The 23280-nt window shown below is 51.1% G+C and overlaps 1 protein-coding gene across 27 annotated transcripts in view; it reads right to left on the reverse strand.

The window, feature by feature from the left end:
- Positions 1-1621: 1621 nt before the first annotated feature.
- The window catches only part of STARD13 (StAR related lipid transfer domain containing 13), a 512485-nt gene continuing 490826 nt past the window's right edge, over positions 1622-23280 (reverse strand). For 26 of the 27 annotated variants that reach the window (XM_084981472.1, XM_084981466.1, XM_084981483.1 and 23 more), the window contains 7 exons: positions 15572-15770; positions 10760-10970; positions 10097-10211; positions 9042-9263; positions 8203-8420; positions 4679-4855; positions 1622-4056 (listed from right to left, as the gene is read on the reverse strand). In XM_084981472.1, the coding sequence (XP_084837598.1) occupies positions 3939-4056; positions 4679-4855; positions 8203-8420; positions 9042-9263; positions 10097-10211; positions 10760-10970; positions 15572-15770 (1260 nt within the window). In that variant the 3' untranslated portion in view covers positions 1622-3938. Of the gene's footprint in view, positions 4057-4678; positions 5078-8132; positions 8421-9041; positions 9264-10096; positions 10212-10759; positions 10971-15571; positions 15771-23280 lie in introns of all 27 variants that reach the window. The other variant, XR_014819177.1, reaches the window with a different exon arrangement.

The following is a 23280-nucleotide window of genomic DNA, read 5'->3' on the forward strand; positions in this document are numbered from 1 at the left end:
CCTTGAGGTGACTGGAGCCGCAGGTGGTGCCTGTTCATGGGACCCCCTAGTGGTGGTGGGCCGTGTTCACCTCTGGAGTCTGAGATGGCTGCTGTGGTCTGTACCTGCCACCCCATAGCCCAAGCAAGAGGTGCCCTGGCACCTCAGCAAGGCACAGAGAATGATGTTCCTGTGGCAGTCTTGCGCCTTCTGCTCCCCCCCCCCCCCACTGGCAACGGTGCCTTGCTTGTCCTGTGGGTCCAGGTCTCCTCCTCTCTTGGCTGTGGCACTCTGTTCCCAAGCCCCTCAGTTTGTCTCCACAGAGCCAACCCTAGTCCTCTCCCCAGAACTGACCCTGTAGCCTGAGTCTCAGGGCCCAGCCCCTGCCAGTGTCTCAGGCTGTGGTGTCCTGGACGGTGGTGCTGATGGTTTGTGTGGCTCTCTCTCTGCTTGGCCCTCAGTCCGGCTGCTGTGCTTTTCTCCCAGGCTTCGAGGTTCCCCCTCTGTTCCAGCCGACAGGTGGCCTCCTAGGGTGCAGATGGCTTTCCTCTGTCACAGCTCCCTCTCAGGGGTCCTGGTCCTGTCCGGATTCCTTTTTTCTCTTTCTTTCTGTCCAGTTATGTGGGGCGTTTCTTGCCCTTTTCGGAGGTCTCAGGTCTTCTGCCAGTCTTCAGTAGATGTTCTGTGTGAATCATTCTACATGTAGATTTTTTTTTTAGTGTGTTTGGTGTCTTACCTCTCTGCCATCCTGCTCTCCCTCCCATAGACTTTAAATCATCTCTAGCTTTCTTGTAATACTGAATTCAATGCAAATACTACATAAGTTATTTTAATGCAGTGTAAATGCTGGTTGCTGGTGCATAACAAATGTAAGTATTGCTTTTTGGAACTTTCTGGAATTTTTTTTTTTTTAATTGCTACACCTGCAGCATATGGAAGTTCCTGGGCTAGGGGTTGAATCAGAGCTGCAGCTGCTGGCCACAGCCAGCAACAGCAATGCCAGATCCAAGCTGTGTCTGCAGCCTACACCACATCTCACGGCAAAGCTGGATCCTTTAACCCACTGGGTGAGGCCAGGTATTGAACCTGCATCCTCAGGGATACTAGTCAGATTCTTAACTCACTGAGTCACAACAGGAACTCCTTGGTTTTTTTTTTTTTTTTGGGTACTTTTGATCTGTAGTTGGTTGAATCCTTGGATGCACAACCCTCAGATAGGGGGTAGACTGCACAGGGGTGGAAGGCAAGAGGCCCAGAGTCAGATGTGGCTGCAATTCATGGTCCAGTGGTGCAGCCATAAGTCACTTCCTCAAGCCTCACTTTCTTGTCCTCCCAATGAAAATGGAGTGTAGCTAGAGTTCACTGATGATTCTAGAAAAATAGTATAAAAATGTTCTTACAACACTTTAAGAAGAGTGAAATGTAAAAGAAATACCTACCCATCACGGTAATGCCTTCAGCACAGGTCAGGCATCCAGAAAGTTAGTGAAGGTCTGCAGATGACAGCCTCACTTTCATGTAAAACTTTATTTGGGAGGGATGTCGGCAACAGCTTATTGCAAGAGCTGCCTTGGAGATAAATCTTCTTCCCCAGGAAGCAAGGTTTTTCACTTAAAGGATGAAGCATGAAAATCACCACGTATTTTATAGGAAAGAAAGGATATATTTAATGGATATAAATTTATTTGCCTTGGCAATTATTTATTTACAATTGATGATTGATACCAACAATTGAGGTAAAAAATATACATGAGGTATAAATATAATATTTAAAGGCAATATCATATTTCATTTCCATTGGCAAGATAACAATGAGTAAAATACTGTAGTATTTGACAAACAAGCTCGATGCATCTTTTCCCCCTTTTTAAAAAAGATGCCCTGTGTTATTAATGCAGGAGTGATGTGATTAGCATGTGCATAAAAATTAAAAAGTCAGGTAATGTGAAGAGGAGGGGAGTCGGAAATACAGTCATGTTTGTTTTTATTGTAAGTATCCCCTAGGTCCTAGCTTCTCAGAGTGTGGTCTTCGGGCTGGCAGCCTGGACAGCCTGGCAGCTGTTCAGAATGCAGAATTTCAGGCCCATCTCATCCTCGGAATCAGAGGCTCACTGTCACAAGATCTCCAGGTGACCCATGTGCTGCTAAGGCTTTCCTGTTCTAGGCGACACACCACCATTCATCCTGTGTGCCTGTTATATTTCCAGAAACGTAGCGCCCCGTCTATGGAGTAGGACCAGCGTGAAGCTAGATTCACATCCACCAATCTCATCTGTGCATATTAATGTACTCCGGCATATATGGCTAAATGAAGATATATGCCAGAAGTGCATTTGTTTTGCTCACAGAGCACTGCCGCCGAAATAGAAAATCATGGGTTTGTTACCACCTTCTTAGGTAGGCAAGGAAGCCAAAAATTCCTAGGTCATAATTCAAATAGTATGATTTTACTTGTACCATATAGAACTATATATAGCACTTTTATTCCTCTCAAAAGAATTGCACATTACGGATAAGAGAAAGCATGACATAAATGCATAAAATACAAAAAAAAGGAAATCACTCATTTTTTTTTGCCTCCAACACCAATCGCTAAATTAGGATATCGATCTCTCCCTGATATCAAACATAGCAAAAGCCCTCTACGGCTGTTGAATTACAATAAAAAACCAACTTAAGTCCATTAGCAATTAGTTAAGGAGAGTCAGTTTGCTTAGTCTGTACACTAATAGATAAGGTTGGGTCAAATGCATCGGTAGCTGACTGGCTAGAAGAAACATGAAATTAACAACCCTATTTTTAAAAACGAATTGAAGAACAGAGTTTTGGTCTTAATGTTTCTGACTGCAGATCTCATGAATTAAGAGCATCATACATGCGATGTTAGACCTCCCTGCAGCTCTAATGGTCCAGGACTTACGGCCATCATCTCCCTTTAAATTCAGTGCAACACATTGGGAAGAAAATGCCAGTCAGCTGCGACCACACAGGCCACTGGCCAAAGAGAACGACATTTAAGGACACTATGAAGTGTATCGATGAAAACGCCATGAATCGCAGAGGCTCCCTTTGGCTGTGAACATGCAGAGGCTCTTACATGCAGCTCTAATCAGCAGGGACGTAGTGGTTCTGTTTCAGTCGCTGGCGCTGACTCCAGAGGTCCATGGTCATCTGACATCTCCCTGAAACTGTGTCTGTCTGCTGGCCCCGTGGCAACGGGCCATCAAGCCTTAAATTTGGTAAGGACGTCTCACCCACGTCTTTGCTTTAAAGAGGACGAAGTCGTCTTCGCGATTTTATCCAAGACGCCTCTCTGTTTTAAATAACACAGACAAACTGACAACATGTCAGAACCATTTAAGGTTACTTTCCTTTGGTTGGCTTATCTTTGGTAGAACATCAGGGCATACTAAAAAATAGTTTCACACTTTGGTGTTCGCAGTAAATTCTGCAGAGCGTATAGGACTGCGGGGAAAGGGGGCCCAGAGCAACTTGGAAAGACCACGTGAGGAAGGGACTCACCGAGTCAGACGCGTTCCTTTTCAAAATAGGCAATAATATGTACAGTTGATATTTTACATATATACAGAAGGCTAGAGCTATACACACATGTACATATGCTGTACATTTATTTACAGTTAAGAATATGCTTCTTAGAAGCCTTTAAATAGCAAATTAGGCAATGCACAAGGAATAATCCATTTAATTTTAAGTAACATAGATAAATGTTCTGATTTTTTAAAATATTATATTAGTAGGGATTTAGCCGTCTCCAGGAAGGCTAGGAAAGTTCTCCAAAATTCTCGCATCTTCAGCCGTCCAGCTTCTCCGTGCTTCCGTCTTGAGGCGCTCACCTTCTCCGTTTCACGCGCTCCCTTGCTTGCTCCCGAGCCTGGTCTCTCCCACAAGTGTTTGCTCTCGCTTCCTCTTCCCTGAGTTTGTGTCACACCGGGGAAAACTCAGATTTTAGTTTCTGGACCCTCAGCAATGAGGGGCTGAAAAGAGTTTCTAATCCTGGCAACTTCCGCTGCACACAGATGTCCAAAGCCTTTGTTGTACCATTCTGGGGAGTGACCTCTGTGGGGACAAAAATCAGAAAGGGAGTGGGAGAGTCTCTTTCCAAATCACGTCCCTCTGTCAGTGCGCCCGCCTGCTCGGGGCTGCTGCTCCGGGAGTCTGGGACCCTCCTGTCAAAAGGGGCCTCAACGCCTTTGCAGCCGAGCATTGCGTCTGTCTGTCCCGTGTTCGCCGGGTGCCTTAAAATGAGCGCGTGAGCTCAGGGGTGATTCAGGCCTAAGTCTAGAAGTTGCTTAGAAAACTCAGTTTATATCCACCCAGACCTAGGACTTGGTCCCGCATCGTGAAAGCCCTGACGGGCCTGGATAAGGTAGGGCCTTCTGGAAGGAGGGCCACGGCGGCGAGCAGCCAAGGGGGCTCGTCCCTACCGCGTGCTGGGCCCGAGGGTTGGTGTGTGTTTGCTCGGAGCAGCAGCACAGCCGTGTGACTGGGCCCGAGCGGGAGATGGAGGCGCGCACAGGCTGCGGGAGAAAGTCGGAACCTTACCCAGGGCGGGCGGAGTGAGGCCAAGCGCGGGGGAGGCAGACACGCTTGTCAGACACGAAGGGAAAAGGGACCGCGAGGTAAGGCCGCAGAGGCGACAGGCGAACGTGCGGGGCCCGTGCCCGGGGCGCGTGCTCACCTCAGGTCCACCCTGCAGACGTGGGTCAGCCGTGACTTGCCCGAGCCGCAGGGCTCTATGAGGTACTGCGAGTCCATCACCACGGCCCGCACGCCGCCCAGGAGCGGGGCCTCCTCGTGCTCCACGGAGAGGGACACCAGCGTGCACATCCCTTTGGGCAGGTCTGTCCTCCAGGTCCTGCAGCAGAGCAAACCCGCCCGTGAGAATGACGCCCAGAGGGGAAGAACGCCGAGGGTGGCGCCCGGGTTCACCTTGTGTCCTCCTCCTGCCCAAATCCGAAGCCCGGTGCTTGGATTAAATAAGGAAGTGGTTTCCCCGCGAGCGTGCAAAGCTTACACAGTGCAGTTCAAAGCGGGGGGGGGGGGGGGGATGGCGACACAGAAAGGGGTGGCGTGTCCACTGCAGTGGTCAGAGCAGCATCTCCCTGCCTTGACCCGTGATCCAAGACTTAAAGGAGAAGGTACGCGGACCACAAGGCCCCGAGGGGACGAACTCAGCACCCAAGAGGACTAGTGATGAACCAGACCTGCTTCCTACAATAGGAATTCCTTGGGACCACGAGACAAGAGGTACAGAGTGACCCGGAGGTCGGACGTGTTTTGCAGCTTTCAGGGAGGCTTTCGGAATCGCAACCGGCGGCTGCGGCGGCTCCTGGCCATTACGAAGGGCGGGCCTGACCATTCTGGAAGGTCGCTTGCTCACTTCATCTGCTGGATGTGCCGAGCTCTGGGAAGCCACTAAGGTCACACAGATCTCCAGCCCAGCAGGAGAAACAGACCTACGACGAGGATCCTGAACCACCACAGCGCGTGCAGGGCTGTGGCTGTGCAGGGCACCCCCTGAGATCAGGTACCGGGGAAGGCTTCCTGGAGGAGGTGAGGGGATGCGTGAACGGGCCAGGCTTAGACTGAAGAAACCTAGACTTAGGTGGACTGCTCCCTGCCTTCAGATCGCTGGGTGGCTCTTGAGTGGGAGAAGATACACCCAGCTGATTTGACTCTAGACGGCAGGGCTGTGAAGGCGTGTTTCCGTCGGTGCAGAGCAGCGCCGTCTCTCACGTGCACTCGCCACAAGGGGACGGGGCCGTATGAGCAGTGGTGAGCTCACTGTCACCGGGGCTGTTCAAGCACAGAGGGGCTCCCACTTGGGAAAGCGTGTAGATGGATGTCAGGAAGCATGAGAGCATTTCCGCTGTGGCTTAGGTGTGATGATGGCAGTCTCACTTACCTGCATCACAGGTCCTACCCTCTTGCCTCGCGCTCTCATCTGTACCTTCTGGTGGGGTCTATGCACCAGAAAGAGGAACTTAAAAAATTTTTTTGATTTTTTTAAATTATAGTTGATTTTACAATATTGTGCCAATCTGTACAGCACAGTGTCTCAGTCATACCTATATACATTCTTTAAAAAATGTATATTCTTTTTAATATTTAATATTATTTCAATACTATGTGCCGTCATGATCTATCCCAGGAGATTGGATATAGTTCCCTGTGCTGTTAGTAGGATCGCACTGTTTATTCCTTCTGCACGTAATAGCACGGATGCAGCTACTAACCCAAACTCCCACTCCCTCCTCGCTCCCCCCGCCCCCCGAAAGAGGAACTGCGACTTAGAAGGTGGAAAAAGCAAGCCCTGCACAGACGCTTCGCAACTTTTCCGCGCCTGTGACCATTCTCTTTTCACGTGTGATGTTGTGGTTGCTAACAAAGCGTGAACGTTGTACAGGTTTGCGGGGAAAAAATGGAAAAGGCTTCGGTGACTGTCACTGAGGATCTTGAGGAACCAGAGAAGGGGGTGGAGTGAGGAGTAAATGGGTGGCCGTGACCGGAGACCCGCCCTGGGTGGACCAGCCCCACAGGAAGACCCCCTGGAGACGGGAGGTGCCTCAGCCCACGCCTCCTCTCCGGGCCCGTCCTGTCGCTTTGTACCTCTTGTCTCGTGGTCCCAAGGAATTCCTATTGTAGGAAGCAGGTCTGGTCCATCACTAGTCCTCTGGGTGCTGAGTTCGTCCCCTCGGGGCCTTGTGGTCCACGTACCTGCTCCTTCAAGTCTTGGATCACGGGTCAAGGCAGGGAGATGCTGCTCTGACCACTGCAGTGGACACGCCACCCCTTTCTGCCCCCCTCCCTTACTTATCTTCCTCCTAATAATTCTCTCCCCCTTACTTACTGTTTCCTGACTTTCTCTCCCTAATGAAACAGAAATCCCGAGCGAGCAGGATCGCGGTCTGTTGGGGTCACTGCAATATCCTGGAGCCTCCGCCGTGCCTGGCACACGGCGGACATGGAAGGAGGCACTGGGAGCAGCAGCTGGCGGGACTGCAGGGTGAGTGGAAGGAGGGCCTTCCACGCGGGCCTGGGCCCTCGGCCCCCCTGAAGGAGGGAACAGGCGGGCTCTGGCAGGGCTCCACCGCTGGGGCTGCCGTCCCAGAACTGATTTCCTGCCTGCAGGAGGGCCGGTGTAAAGCTGGACTTCCACGAGATGACTGATGTCCCAGTAACCGCCTGCTTTCTCCGCCCGCGTCCTAAGGCGGCTGAGATAAACACATACACTCGGGGGGAAGGGACCTTTAAAATTCCAAGTCCTCAGGACCAATTCCAAAGGCATAGATAGCCCATGTGAAAAGTCACCTTCAGGTGGCCATGAAGACGACTTTAATAAAGAAACTATCTTAGATACACATTTGGGGATTTCGTGAGTGATTCCTTTTATGTTGCCAATCTACAAGAAGAGGCAGGGTTCACCATTCGTTACCGATTAAAAAAAGGATGTATTGACTTAATTACATTTTACGGGGCTTTGCTGCTCTCCTCAGTGCCTGGCCTTTCAGGCTCAGTGTGGACTCCCCGGCCCAGGGCACAGCTCTGCTGTGGAAACTTCAATCCAAACCTAGAGAGCAGGGGTCCGGAACTCAACCCACAAATCTGTTAGAAGGGGTGTTTTTCACCGGCAGACACCAGACGCTCAAGCCTTGTCGGGCCCTGAAATCTTTCCGGGCCCCCGAGTGTCTCAGCCGAGTTGGACCTCCAAGGCTGTGCCCAGGTTTCCAGGCATGGTGACGAGTTAGGAACATCCGAAATCATGAATTCTGAAGGTGCACACACTCCGGGTGGAGTCATACAACTAGAGACTTACTTTCCCAAAAGAGAGACACAAAATCGGGAGAAAACCCAGTCGGATTCAGTGTGCATAATTTGGCAGAAACTACGACTGGACAACAGCAGCTATTCTTGGGACTCTGTTCTGAGGAAATGAACAGTATTTATGGCCTAATAAACCATATGCTCTATAATGAAAGAGGCCGTGAGAGAGCCCGGCAGAGCTGTAAATTGGGTGAGAGAAGCAGGAAGTCGGGCATAAATAAATACAGCCAAGAAGCCAGTTTTCACGGAGGGAGTGAGGACCTCTGGGTGTTCCCCGCGGAGGCTGCACTTTGGGGGGGGGACTGTGCCAAAGGCCTCAGTCTGCAGCTCTTACCCTGCTTGTGGAACAGAGGCTCTTAAACCCCAGAGACGCCTTACCTGAGAACCACGAAGTCTCTGGAAGGATGGGGCGCCATGCTGTTCAGCACGTACTGGTAGACTTCGGTTTGCTTGTCCAGAGTCTCCACCACCTTCCACTGCACAAAATCCTCATCCCACAGGTGGCGCTCCCTGAGCACGCGACTCAGAACCACCGAGGGGGGCGCTTCCACCTCCACGGACGCCTTCCACAGCCGCAGCGGGTGCCTGTCTCCCACCTTGGGAAGGACACCAGCTAAGGCTCAGGAGGCCCCTGGCTCCAACCAAACCCTCCAACCAAACCACCCCAATTACGTAATTCGGAAGAGTGACTCTGCATACCTCAGGGGTCGCTTTTTTTTTTGCTTCTTAGGGCTGTACCTGTGGCATATGGAAGTTCCTGCGCTAGGGGTTGAATCAGAGCTGCAGGTGCCGGCCTACACCACGGCCACAGCAACACAATATCCTTAACACACTGAGGGAGGCCAGGGACCGAACCCGCAACCTCATGGTTCCTAGTCGGATTCGTCAACCACTGCGCCACGACGGGAACTCCGCCCCCACCTGGTTTTTAATGAGCCCTCCTCTGACAGGGGACAGGGGTCCTGGTATTTATATCCATTATGCAAATGAGAAAACGGAGGCACAGAGGGGCATGTGACTTGCCCTGGCTGAGGACGGAGCCAGGCCTGGGGTCCAGCAGTCTGGCTCCATAGTCTGCAGTCTGATTATGTGCAGTCAGGCTCTAGAGTGGGTCTTTGACCAAGCCCTGGGCACAGAGTGGCCATTTTCAAAGCAAAACAAAGCCCTCAGTGTGAGATGTGGCCCTTTGGGAGTAATTTTTTGCACCCAGAGATTACCTTTTTGAAGGCAAGGTCTGTGTTGTCTGCGCTGGAACATGTGACCCATCCTTTGAACTTCTCCTTGGCCTCCCTCTGGAGGCCCTGGACGAGATGCTCCAGGTACGTGCGGAAAGTGGCCCCACTCTCCTCCAGCTGGGTCCCCAGGTCTTCCAGAGTCGGAGGGTGGATCTCAGCCTCTGCATATGAGTTGTGAGACTGGGCCACCATCTCCAGCGGGACCTGAACCAAAGACGCGCGGAAGAGCGACACACTGAGCTACGGAAATGCTGAGACAAGAGAGCAAAGCAGTGTCGCCCAAAACCTCATTTCAGGCGGTGGCCCAGTGCCTCGGGGCAGAAGAGGTTTCTCTAAGCTCAGTGATAAGGGGGCGGGGGGAGGGCTTCCTGAAGTCAGGAAACCCAGCTCTGTTTGAGGCTATAGTTACTACTCAAAACACCGCCCTGGTTCCGACGCGTGCTTCCCATTGCCCTTTGACTTTACTTGTATTTTTATTCATTTTGACAAAGCCTGGGCTCAGGACACTTAAACTGCATAGACTTAAGGGAAACGTCAAACATGACTTAGAAACAGCTTTACGTCTTTAGCACACGCCTCCCATTTGCAAATGCCAACTTTGCCACAAAAAGTATGTCAAAGTCTAGTGCGTTGATTCCTCTGGCACATCGGTGGCTGTATTCATAAGCTGTTATCGATTCTGAGTTAACAGCCACTGTTCAGTGTCTCAGTGTCACACACACACACAGAATCTAATCAAGTCCTGGGGTCAGGTCAGATATACTGCCGTTGGCTGGCTGGCCTGGGACCTGACACCTGCAGTTGATGTAACTTTTCGTAAAAGCTATCAGCATGCTGGGCCCAGGTGTCTTTCACTGCTAAAGCCTCAATCATCAAGCCAGCTCCTCACATTTCTGGGAGGCAGAGACCAGCCCGGTGGAGTGTCCCACTGTCAGTATAAAATCAGGAACAAACAGAACTAAGACGTGCATGTGGCCGCCCTTCCAAGCATCTCAGCGAGTTCCAAGAGCTAAAAGGAAGCTGAGCCTTGTGCTCACCTCGAAAAGCCTGTTGCATTCCACGATCATGTGGGCCAGCCCCTGAGCTGCGGCCAGATTCTCACTGAGGTCCTTCTGGTCCGGCTTCCCGGTGGCATACTTCTTCTGGATGACTCTGTTGGGGGAGAGAGTGCTCAGAGGATCCTAAACCAAGCGCATCTCTTTGTTCCCTCCTCATGCCCAGATGCCATCCAGAGCCCAGACGCTCTCATCTCCAGGGAAATAGGACCCCACATCTCAGGTAGTCTGAGTCAGGCTACGAGTCTGACCTTTCACACTGAAAAACCGTGGAAAAAGACAAGGGCAGGGACAACGGTTGGGGGAGAAATGAGTCTATTTTTCCCAAGTTGGAAACAACTTCACTGCAAGCCTGGGCCTTAAATCTAGCCTTTCAGAATTAAAAGATTGTAAAATACTACCTTGTGCACCCCCGCTTCCCACCGGCACACAGAAAGCAAAACCACACCCCCGGCTTTCTGGCGCACAAAGGACAGCCCTCCGAGCCACTTTGATAATTGTGCGACGCTGAGCCGCACGGATCAGGTTGCCTCCAAGCATCTTTCGATTATAAATGACGCGCGGACAGATCCGCAGGCTGAAGGACGGCTCGAGGCGCGGGGAACGCCTGGGGGAGGCGCGGGGCTCTCGCTGAGAACAGCTCACCTGGGGGAGCTTTCTTTCTTCAGTAAGTTCAGATGGAAGAGGGAGGGGGCCAGACACACCGCCAGGTTCATGGGCGTCATCTGGTTCTCCTCCACCAGGTCCACCACGTCCTTGAGGAAGCACAGCAGCGTCTGGAGCACCTCCCTGTTCTCGTCGGCCAGCAGCAGGACGGCGGCCTGCGCTGCCTGCAGCTGCTGCTCCTTGGGGACATCTGTGGAAACGACGGTGCCGCAGCATTAGAGGGACAGGCGTGGGCGGAGCCAGCGGGGGAGGGTGAGCAGGTGCTCCTTTGCTGTGAAGGGCCCAGGGGCCTCGTTGTCAACAGAGGAGAGCACGGCCGCTGGGAGGGGGGCCCCCGCCGTCTGGGGCCAGAAGCCCGGGCTTAGCAACGAGGCAGGGCTTGCCCAGGACGCCCTGTCCTGGCTCTTCACGCTCCAGGAGCATCCCGCCGCCTCCCTGTCTTCAGACGTCATGCCCGGTCTTGGCCCTCCCCCCGCAGCTGGGGCGGCCTCGCTCAGGATGCCCAGGGCTTGGGGAAGGGGAAGCAGGTGCCCACTCTCAGGCCTGGGCCCCTTCTAGGTGGTCCCTGGGCTGGAGAAGGTGGTGGTGGTGGGTGCCAGAAGCAGAATCGGCCGCAACGATGGGAGGGAACCAAAAGGAAAAATCGCAGAAAAATAAGTGCTCCGGGCTGGATTTTGCTGCCTTCTGGCTGTGTCTGGTAACCACCTTTGAGGCCTGACTCATCGCCCTTATTTTTCACTCTGAAAGACATGTCAGGAGCTCACTTAGTCAACACCGTTGTCTTTCTCAAAGTACCAGGTTCTAAAGCACATCTCTGTGCTCCGAAGGGGTGTGGGAGGAAACTATTAGAATGTTTCATCTTTAAAAATACTGACTGGCTGTGTCCCATGATGTGTACAATACATGACAATACAGCACAGTCTATTTATATTATTAAGAATACGGCGTTCCCGTCGTGGCTCAGCGGAAACGAATCTGACTAGCATCCATGAGGACACCGGCTCTATCCCTGGCCTGGCTCAGCGGGTTAAGGATCCGGCGTTGCTGGGAGCTGTGGTGTAGGTCGCAGACCAGGTTTGGATCCTGCGTTGCCGTGGCTGTGGCGTAGGTCAGCAGCTACAGCTCTGATTGGACCCCTAGCCTGGGAACCTCCATATGCCACGGGTACACCCTAAAAAAGTAATAATAAAAAACAACAAGTAAGTATACATGCTCAGCTGTTTCCTACTGGTAGGAGTGCCTGACAGAAAAGCTCTTGGCGCTGCTGCTCTAGGGGCTGCGACGCGGCTTCTCCTCAGGTCCTGCCCCTCTCCGTCATCGAGCATCACAGGGCTGGGTACCCCCTGGCCCCCGCCAGCCAGCAAATCCACATTTCTGGAAAAGCCTGGCTGTGGGCTGAGTGATGTGGAGCCTGTCCCTGTCCCCACCATGTTCACTTGTTTCCTGGCACAAGGCAGACCTGGGTTTGGGAGGGAAGGGCCATTTCATCCAAATGATCGAGAAACCTCTTCCTTTTTTCTCACCTGTACTGAAGCAGCAGCAGAAGCAGATACTACTACTGACTTCCCGCCTGTCCCTGACGTGCTCTGCATTCAGCTTGAGCCCTGGAACTGCTTTTAAATACTAAGCTGTTTGAGATGAGATGCCTGTGCATTGTTTAGCTGTAGCTTGCCAACCTTCTTTTCAATGCTGACATTTTTGAAGCATCATGTGTCATGGCCACACGTTGTCTCAACTTCCATCTACTCGTTTCTTTATGCCTCCCCAAGAGGCACTTGTGAAGGTCAATGATTGGCCCTTAAACGCAGCATTAAAAACCTTAAATGGGTATTCGCTCCCATCCTCTTTGACCTTTCTGTGACACAGGCTCCTGGGTTCCTGCCTCTTTCTTGGCTCTCAGGAGGCCGCGGTAGATCTGCGTTTCTCAGTGCTGACAACCCTCGGACGGTGGCGGGTGGCTCGCAGCGCTCCGACTCCACAGCCCCCGCCCCCTTCCTCTCTGAATCCCCCCAGTCAGCAAGCCTTGAAACCGCAGGGTCCTCTGTGACCCTCCATCCTTCTCTCTCCTGCAGACCCGAGGGTTTCACATATTTTCATTTCCCATCCAACACTCTATTTAGTCCTTTGATGAAAGTCCAAGAGGTAAAAGAGCCACAATTCCCAGTCGTTTGGAAACTGTGACCGCAGACTCTGTCCGGTCTCGCTGCTGGAAGTCACCGCATGTCATCCAGAGCCTCAATTAGTGTGCTGGCTCCCCGACCCTCCGTTCTCATCTTGTTCACCACTTCTGGATTCTCGGGCCAAATATGCAGTCCTGATGGGCATTCCCCTTGTGGCACAAGCGTGGCTGTCTGTGAAATGCCTGCTCTTTGCTTCTTTATCTCTAAGCCCCACCTCCTGCTCAGGTTTGGGCTGTGATGTGCTCAGGGAGGATGAGTCCTTCCCTCAAACCCAAGGGATGAGCACGTTGGTCTCAACCAAAGCTGGTGACCCCACTCCTCCTTCTGGAGGTAGGTTTAGGGGAAAAGGTAAAATTTCTGGTCTGTAGGACCAAGATAAATGCTCAACCCTTCTGTAGATGCATCTTCCTGATAAAAAGAGACACATGCCCAAGGAGGGGACCTCCTACGTGCCTCTTGCCTCTGAATGTGGTTTGGGGAAGCCATGACATTGCTAAGTAAGTTGTGGCCGTCCTGCTGTGTGACCGGAAGAGGATAACCCAGGGAGCCTGACTTCAGCCAGTGTCACTGAATTAACTGACTCTGGAAATGTTTAACTCTAGATGTCCTGTCATGTGCGATTATATAATGTCTCTATTGTTCAAACAACTGTTTGTTGGATTTTTGGCTCTGTCTTTACAGCTGAGAGCATGGCAACGGCTCAGCAACACCCAAGGCTTCCCCAGTGATTAATCCATCAAATGCAAACTCTTTGCCCTGATATTCAGTGTCCTTCCTCTGTATGGTGCCAGACTGATTTCTGGAGTCATGGGGTGCTGCAGGGCAGTCCCCCTTGCTGCAAGCCAGACAGATACCCTGCAGTGTCCTGCACGTGTGTGCTCTGTGCTTCGCTCTGCGTGTGCTCCTCGCGTAGCTCAGCCCTCAGTTGTCACGGCCCCACCAGGTCCTTGTTCTTCATCTCAACTCCCGTGGGTTTTCTTTGTAACCTGATTACGGAATTTCTCCAGTCGTGCTGTGGTGCGCTGGTTAGTGTACACGTCTCGTCTCCCTCAGCTGTAAGATGCTGAGGAGCAGAGAGCCATCCACACGCTCTGCAGGGCTCAGCACGGTGCCCTCAACATAAGCGGACTCAGCAAATGTTTGCTCAGCTAAAATAAACGCTGCTTTGATCTGTTCTGTTTTGGTTTTTGCTTGTGAGTCTCACAAAGGGTTAAAAGCATTTATCGCTTGGAAACAATCTGGCTTTAACCTTGGACTAGTGTCAGCCTTAGCCCGGGAACTGATTAAAAGTAAAAACTCATACATGCTACTTCCAAAGCATAAGGAGATTTAATTGAAAAATGCAGCTCTACCTCTTACAGCAGAAACATCATGAATTCCCTGTGATGAGGCTCCAGCAACATGTATCATTCATTTCCCTTAACCTATTCACTGTGACAAAATAATATTTATTTAGTGGGTCACCACTTTATCCTGTTTTTACAAGTGGTACTTGTTATAATCCTTTTTGAATCTGCAATATTGTGGGCTCCTGAAACATATTTTGTACAGAATTCCCTGGAGCAGGAATCTTCTTCGCATTGGATCAATTCCATGTCAAAATCTATTTAATGCATGTGTTGCTAAAAACTTAAAAATCCACACACCAAATGTTTCTTCCCAAAGAACTGAGACTTGAACTTAAATATTTATAGTGGACCTTTGAATGACATGGTTTGAACCGTATGGGTTAACAGGATTATTTTTTTCTTTTCAATGAACACAGTCGGCACTCCCTACACCTGGGGTCCTGAATTGGTGGCTCCAACAGACTGTGAATCCTGTACTGTGTTTATGATCTGTGGTTGGTTGGACCCTCAGATGCCCAGCTGAGGGTATGGAAAGCTGACGATGGGACTTGAGCGTCCCCGGCAGGTTCTGGAAGGACGCCCACGTGGCTACTGAGGGCCAGTGTATAACCATAACCCTAACGGTGAGGAGAGTCACGTGTCCGTTTCTAAGAGCCGCCCCCCACCCCGAAATTATCTTTAGCAGGATATGCCTTTAAACCAATAATTGGTATTTTCAACAGTTAATTACAGGGGCTTCGCTGGGAATTATCAACTTCACATTACTTACGAAGTTCTAAGTGAAAATATAAATTGGCTGAATTAAGCTTAAGCCTTGATTAGGTTTGCTTACTTTCCCACCAATGAAAATACACTTGCCTTTTACTTCCAGTCATTTAACACATTTGGACTTTACACAGCCCGAGGCAGTGTTTTCCTTGGATAAAACACCTGTGTACAAAATAAATTCTAGCGTGTCCCCTCTTCGCTTCAAATTTATTTTTAAAAGTACATGCAAAGTTAGTTTTACACCTTAGGCAAAACCTAAGGTATATTGAGAAGGGCTGAGAAGGAAGGATTTCCTTCTCGATTGAGAAGGATTTCCAAATGCAGCCTGGAGGGTTCCCCGTCAAACTGTGGACAAAGCTCACTTCTGCAGAGAGGCGTCCAACTGCAACGTCTATCTACGTCTTTATGGGAGCGTCATTAAATTATAACGTCTGGCTTCACACACAATCGTTAAAACTCCATGTGCGGAGATGGGCCCGCGCGGCTGCACTCACACTGGTAGATGTGGAGGAAGGTCTCGCTGAGCTTGCTGCTGAGCAGGGGCTCGGGCAGGTCGCGGAAGAACTGCTTCACCATGTCCGCCACGTCGTAAGCCGACTGGTCCTCGTAGCTGACGTTCTCGGGGAAGCTCTCGTTCATCTGCCGCAGGGCGTGGATCCGCGACTTCACGCCTGACTTTCGAAAAAGGCCCACCTGCAACGAGCCACAGGGACGGGTGAGCGAGGCCGCCTGCGCCCCGGACGGCTTCTTCCCGCGGCGGACCCCTTGGGGGCTGAGGAGAAGGAAGGGGGCCAGCGCTGGATGAGCTGGAATAGCGCCCCCCAACGCGCAACCTGCAAATGACTGATTCCGCTCCTTTGGGCAGGAGTTGAACAGACTTCCTGTCCCCGAACATGAAAATCGGAGTAATACTCCACCTTTCAGGGCTGGGGAGAACACACACGACTGTGCTTTGCACCGTGTCTCGTCTCGTCACACAGTAGATGTTATTTTACGCATTCATTTAACAGGTAGTGAATTCACATCCCCTGTCAGAGGCCTGATGAGCAGCCCAGATGACAGTGCCTGCCCTCGAGCGTCTACCCTCTAGTGGGGGTGGTGACGGAGTTGCAGCAATGGAAGGTCTGGTGGATCCCGGAGGAGTCGCCATACCCAGTGCGCTCCCCCCCCCCCCAGAGAGGGAGGGGTTTACGCTCATGAAACAAAATAATATCAGAGGCACGTCTTCTGATTGCAAGGCCTTACATGCGTTCCTTCTCTGGAACACTCGCCCTGCGTGCTTCTCCTATGGGGAGCAGCGGCGCTTACCGCTCTGCCTGGTTAGTTCTTAGGTCTGTAATCATGACGATGGCTCCTGAGTGGCTTTTCCTCGGAGTTCAAGACACTGCCTGATGCCTGCTTCCTCCTCCTCCGCCGCCTGACAAATAAATGGAGCAGGAAGGCGCCGTGGGGACCATGCCCCTAATAGGAACGAGCACGGGGGAGCAGAGCTCTCGGAGGAGGGAGGCCCCTGCAGGCGTTGCTGGAGGCCCTCCACCATCCCAGAGGGCGCTGAGCTTCTCTGCGAGCCCAGGCTTAGTGTGAACTCGTACACCTGCTGTTGCTCAACGCCTGGAGGGCCCTGAGTTGTTCCAGATTCTGTCCTTCACCCCCCGTCTCCACCCTCCTCATTCCCAAGGGCTCCCTGGTTGGCCCGTTTCCACGGAGCAGATGGTGGCCACATTCCCAGTGGCTTCTGGAGTCAGCCCTGCTCTTCCTCCTAATACCTGGAGAACCCCTCCAGGCCTCTCGCTGGCTACTCTGTGTGCCAGGCTGGCCTTACCCAAGTGCAGGTGTCTGAGGAGAGCTCTCTTGGTTGAGGCTATAAATGGAGAGCAGCCCTAATTCTTTTAAATTGTAGTAAGAGCAAGGGAAGAATTCCAAGCAATTAGAGAATACTCAGGTTTTTGTATACGTCAGCTGAATGGACCGCGGGGTGGGGGGGGATGATGCCGCTACTTTTTGTGGCAACAGAGACAGAAATTTTAGTAATTCTTCTTTGCATTCCAAGGCTTATCACCCTAATTCCACAGATCAGGATACTCAGGCACCGTGTCACTGAAAGCATTAATTGCTTTCTTTTTTATTTTGAGAGTCTGGAATGTCTAGAAAATGCAAAACGCTGCCAAGAAGAATCCAAAGAACATTTCTCTTCCCCTGGCGAGTTCCCCGCGTCTCATCCACGGGCCTGAGAAGAAAGCACGCGCTGTCAAAAGAGAAACCCAAGATGGCAAACGAGTGATTATCCAAGTGAGATCCAGCCTCCGTGTGTTTACGTCTGACCTCGTCCCGTTCTGCAAGGAGGCCCAGGACTGCCACAGGCTGAGCGACACGGGAGTTCTCCGAAGCCACGTGCCCCGAGGTGAGTTCCTGTGTCGCTCCCAGCTGTCCTCCTGGGAGCAGGTATTACTCCATTTGAGAATTCCGGTTACTATTACTCTTTAATGGTAGAGAAAGAGCGCTCGGGTTCTATAAGAAGACGGCGGACGCGTCTGTGTGCTCGTGGCAGAGCGAGATTCCCCTTCCAGGCTGGCCGGCTCGCATCCTGGCTTCCCGAGAGGGGCAGGTACACGCACAGCCCGCCAGTGTTTCCTTTGTATTGTCCTGTTTCCAAGTTTCTTTCTAGTTTTGGCAAATACTGTTAGTTTAATTATTTTGGTCACGTCGGGGGCTCTCCAGCTGCGGGCTCTGAGCTGCTTGTTCTGACTTAGATCTCACAGGATGTCCAGAGGGTTGTCAGGTATTTATTTGTTCTGCCTCAGAGTCTGACAGGAACCTTCCTGTCCCACCCTTAGCTTCTAAGGGACGTGGGGAATATCTGAGGGCTCTGTGGACTTTTGGTGCACGTGCCAGAGGAAATTTGCTTCCTAAACCTAATGAAGAAAAGGTGGACTGAGATCCGAATCCGGATGCCGTAGCTGAGGATGCCACAGGGAAGAGATGGGAAGGCCCCCCCAGTCCTCAGAAGTGTCACTGAGCTGATGTAGGAACAAGCCTTGGAAGCACCCTACTTCCTGCCTTCCTGCCCCTTGAGCCGAGCCGTCCCCGCTGCTTAGGCGTGTGCGGGCGGGGCCCCCTTCGCAGTGGAAAACTCCCTGGGTGTGTTCAGTAGAAGCTTCTTTTAAAGACGTTGAGGAGCTCCCTCTGTGGCTCAGTAGCTAACGAACCTGACTAGTATCCATGAGGACGCGGGTTTGATCCCTGGCCTCGCTCAGTGGGTTAAGGACCTGCGTTGCTGTGGCTCTGGCGCAGGCCGGCGGCTACAGCTCCAATTGGCCCCTTAGCCCGGGAACCTCCGTGGGGGTGGGTGCAGCCCTAAAAAGACAAAAATAAAAAAAATACGGATGTAGACGTTCTGGGAGCAGAGGGAAGCCCCTCTACCCGTCCTCATAGAGGAGCTGGGGCCGGGCACACAGGACTGCCAGCCGTCGCTTCGTCTCCCAAAAGCTTTCAGACCAGTGGTAATGTCTGCATTTTTGGCTAATTTTTGTTTTTTTGGTTTTTTTTGTTTTGTTTTGTTTTTGAGGTAAAACATGGAGGATCAAAGAAACCATTTTAAGTCCGTTTCCCCTAAGGGCATCCTTGGCCTCACAGCCCCTGGGAGGCAGCCCCAGACCCCTCAGCCGCCTGACGAGGAAGACCCCAGATGTGTGAAATGTCTCATTTGCTTCGGGTCTGTCACGGGTGGCGGGGACCTGGGTGGTCACGTGGGGCCCACGCGTGGTTTAACGCTCTGCGGTCACCGTTTTGAAAGTCCTGATAATTTCTAGACACCTTCATGTTGCCCAAGACCCCACGATCCATGCCGCGGGGTCGGCTCCCACCCCTGCTGACCAAGGGGAGCGGCGCGCTCAGCAACGGGAGACGCATTTCGCACGCGTCTCTCTTGCCCATCACCTCGCATGTTTACGGGAAGAGGGTGAGTGTCCCTCTGATCTAGTTTTACTTTCCTTTCTCTTTGGTCTCCCACCCCAAACTCCAGCTACGCAAAGGCAAGGGCTCCAGGGGTAAGTCAAAAGCCAGGCCCTCCCTAGCCCGTCTCGGGCCTTCGCTGAGGCAGGCGCAGGCCGTGGGTGAGGGACCCTTGCACTGGGAACAAAGTGTCCTCTCCGCATAATTGAGCTTTTAAAACTTACGGCTCCGGTAGCAGGGCGCGGGCATGAAGCTGCATTAGAATTCACATTTCATCTCAGTGTTGTTCAGTCTCCTACTTGGCGGCCTGTCGACACTCATCCTTTCAGCACCTGATGACGCTTATCAGGACTTACATTTCCTCGTCAGAGGTGCGCTGCTAATGAAGAACGCTTGGCTTTATTCAGAAGGAGCGAGGCCCCCAAGAACGGTATGTGGCGGGGTCTGTCTTGGAGCTTTTCAGGCTTAGCCGCTCAGTGCAGCGACTGCATCTTCCCCAGGAGCAGCTGATGACCCGTCCTTCCGTGCAGTTGATTTAGGGGAGAAATAAAAGCTCAGTTCACAAAGCCTGGCTCCTCTCACACATGGCTGTGTCTGAATACAAACGGTTCTTAATTGAAGGCTAAACTCCCTCGTTTCATCTGCGGCCAGCTGCCAGGGCGCCTGTGGGTACATCGTGTCTCATCCCAAGGAAGCTTGCTGCACTTGGGAGTGGAGGGCGCTGGGCTGGGTCGGGCTGTCCTCAGCCGTTTGCGATGAACGCCTGCATCTGAGAAGAAGGCTTAGCGTGAGGAGAGAGGCCGGGCTCATGGCAGGAAGCTCCCTCGCTGGAATGAGGGGCTGAGCCTTGCGACAGTCTTGGATGGTGGTTGGTCAAGGGAGGCAGCAGAGACGCCAGGCAAGGGTGGTGTAGAGGAAGGGTGTTCTGAGACCCTCTGGGCTTGCACGACCCTGGGGCTGAGACCTCAAGATCCTGTGCAGACCTGAGTCTCCCATTCAGAGGAGGTGCCGCTGGTGCAGGAAGAACCCGGTCTGGTGGGTCTCGTCCTTCCTTGTTATTCTTACTTGTCCTGTTTTCTTTGCAGAGGCATTGGCTCTGATTTGCTCCAGTTCGCTCTTCCGTCTCCAGGGGCTGGTTTTCTTCGATTCTTATGTTTCTCTAGTTTTCCCTTGTCCCTTCCTCTTGCCACCTTCCTTCTCTGCTCTGTGTGATGGAGGGGAGGCTCACGCGAGGTGGGAGGACCTGGCAGCGGCAGAAGTCCCTTTGATGTCTTACCGATTCTTTCTTTTGACGGATACAAGAGGTTGCCTTGTTCACTGCGGTGACATTTAGAATCAGTATTTAGGTCCATGAAATGAGTCTTTTTCTTATAAACGTTTTGCCAGCATAGTGTGTTTCAGTGTGGTGTTCTTCCAGATTAAAAAAAAAAAAAAAAGTTATTTGCCCGAAACGGAGACTGGGAGGAAGGCAGTGGGCAGAGGTGGAGGAGGCCCTGGTACCCACTGCCCTTTCTGTTCATATGACTTTTGCTGCAAATGGGAGGCTGGACCCAGTACCAATAGGGATGCTGGGGATACACATTACTCAGAATTGACAAGGGGCAGGAAGGGTTCCCGTTCCACATACAGACCATGTGGTGAGGCGAGGAGAAGAATGTGCAGTTTACACCCAATCTTGTTCAGGAAAGCATTCAAGGTGACTTAAAATGATTGATACAGTATAGTAAGTTTAAATAGGTGCTAACATGAGAACAAAAAGGAAATAACGATAGAAAAGGACAGGCAGAAACTAGGAATGAGGTTTGTCTACGAATCTCATGCCAGAAATTATATATATTTACCAAAGGCAGAACACGAACTTGGCCTCAACAGTAGCCAGTGTAGCGAGGAAAAGACACCCAGGTGAATGAGTCTGGCATACCTAACACGAAATACAGACCAGCCATCCCAAACCAACAGTGCTTTCGGGAGCTGGGGCCGGAGGAAAAACTCTTTCATTCTTACAGAAAAGTCATCACACGAATAATCATCTACATCACTGACAAGATCCCGACAGCGGATTCATCCGTGAGTTGTTTAGGGCCCCGTCTCAAAGTGTCTCTCAGATGGTGTCACCCCAGAGTCCACTGGGGACAAGCAATTCTCATGGGTGGTCTGGTGCGCAGTGGTTAGAAACCCGGAGACAGATTTTCAAGCAAGTGTTGGCTCCGTCACTGCCCCCCGGGGGCTAACCCTGCCCAGGGTGGATATGGGATTAAATGAGGCAAGAGACGCAGAATACTTAGCACGATAGCCCAGGAAACATGCTGGGCGCCCGAGAAAGGTTATTATTATTAAGGAATGGCATAGATGGACTGCATTACTTTAGGCATTCCTGAGCAAACACTGTTCTCTTCATAGAGCTTTTGCTCTTGAGCATGAGCTGGCCATATTCATGGGAATGTCTGGAACAAAATATTTTCTGTGCTGGGAAAAAGGCAGAGCCAAAGACTATAAGAGGATCAGCCAAGAGAGGAGATGATCTTATGTACCCTTATGAAAGTTGAGAAGCTTGGAAAAACGTGTGTCTGAATAAGTCTACCGTCCACGAAATATAATCTTGGGTTTGTACGCACAGTCCAGTAAATGCACAACTGAAGCCACAATGTCTTATGCCGAGGCGCATGGGTGCAGTACTTTTAAGAGATTAATTAGAGTGGATATTTCCAAGTATTCACAGGAGCCCACCTCACCAAAAAAGTTTTCTCAGTAAAATACCCACAGATCTCTCTACCTTTGCTTAATATGTGCTTTGGGTTAAAGCTCTAAAATAAAAATAAAAATCTAATGCTCAGCTAACCGGATTCATCGGATTGCTCTATTGGGATGGTTTTACAAGTCAGTTAATGCTGGGACATCTGCCAAAGATGAGCACCATTAGTTTCAGACAAGTGGTCTGCTGCCCTTCTTTCTGAGAAATAACAGGCAGGCCATCCAGGCCATTCCTCAAACAAAGCCGCCACCAGCATAACAACAGTCACAGCAACCACTCTCACCCTCACTGTAGCGTCTAAACATGAAAAAAAAAAAATGGTATTCTCTAATTAGGAGTGGGAAGGGAAGACGGAATAATGCAGCTAGTTCAAGCAACGGCAGCATCCGATGAAGAAGCTGCTCTTACTCTTCTCCGCTGAAAACTGCTCTCTGATGCATCAAGAGACCATCCCGCTTCCAAGGGTGACCTCCGTCTTGGGGTGCAGACCCGCATTCCTTCATGAGTTTGTGTCCCGAAGCTCACTCCTGTCCACTGAGCCCAAGGCCCAGGGTAAATCAGCGAGAAGGGCAGAGAATCTTAAGCTGGCACCAATTCTTCACATGGCGCTAAAGAGTACGATGGACAGAAGCCATCATGGAATTGCCTGAAAATGCCCCCACGACTCAAGGCTGCAACTTATCAAGTGGAAACATGGGTTTTATTTTGGACAGAATGTCTAATAGAGAAACTAATGAGCATGAATTTGGGGGAGCAAAGGCTTGCACTCTGGGCCGATCCTAGTCCACCACCGTGTGGGCTGGTCCCCCAGTAGTCCTGCAAACAGAAAATCATCTCCAAAATTTTGGTTAGCTTGAGCTTTTTAATGAGCTCCATAAGATGAGGGAAGCCTGTAAACATCCATGTGTGTATTTTCAAATATTGCTGTCACATTGTTACGGGTTTTTGAGAATTCAGCAATCACACCAACTTCATCTTTGTGAACTGGGATCATAGACGCATTCATCTATGAACGAAGATACATGCGCGGCACAGTTCTTACTCTGATGTTTAATTTAGCAGCTATTATTTTCATATTTTACTTACACATTTTAAAAAGATATAGATAAATTTGTCTTCGCTTTAAGTTTTCCTGGTCATGGTGCTTTTTCCAAAGAAAATAATAAAGGGAGATATAAAGACGTAATTCTATTTCAAACCAACAAAAACGGGGATAAAAGAATTCTGTGACACCTATGGTGGCATGGAGACAGTAATGAAAAAGGCAATGCTGTAGACAGCTTGACTCCCAGTTTCGGGGGAACACCAATTAGGCAACGATTTAACGTGAACTTGCCGTGGTCATTCCAGAGTTTCCTTCAAGTCGTGAGGAAAACCCCTCACAGAGCCTCACAAGGATGCGGCCTGGACAAATTAAATACCGGCCCTGAAGATCACAGTGCCTTTTACTTTGGAGAGGCTCGTCTCGTCTGATCAGGGACAGACCTGGGCCTGGCTGGG

Source organism: Sus scrofa, chromosome 11 (genome assembly GCF_054392235.1).
Source record: "Sus scrofa isolate SSC_HxYL_T2T_F1_AM1 chromosome 11, Sscrofa_HxYL_maternal_Yorkshire_Landrace_v2.0, whole genome shotgun sequence".
NCBI classification, from domain to species: domain Eukaryota; kingdom Metazoa; phylum Chordata; class Mammalia; order Artiodactyla; family Suidae; genus Sus; species Sus scrofa.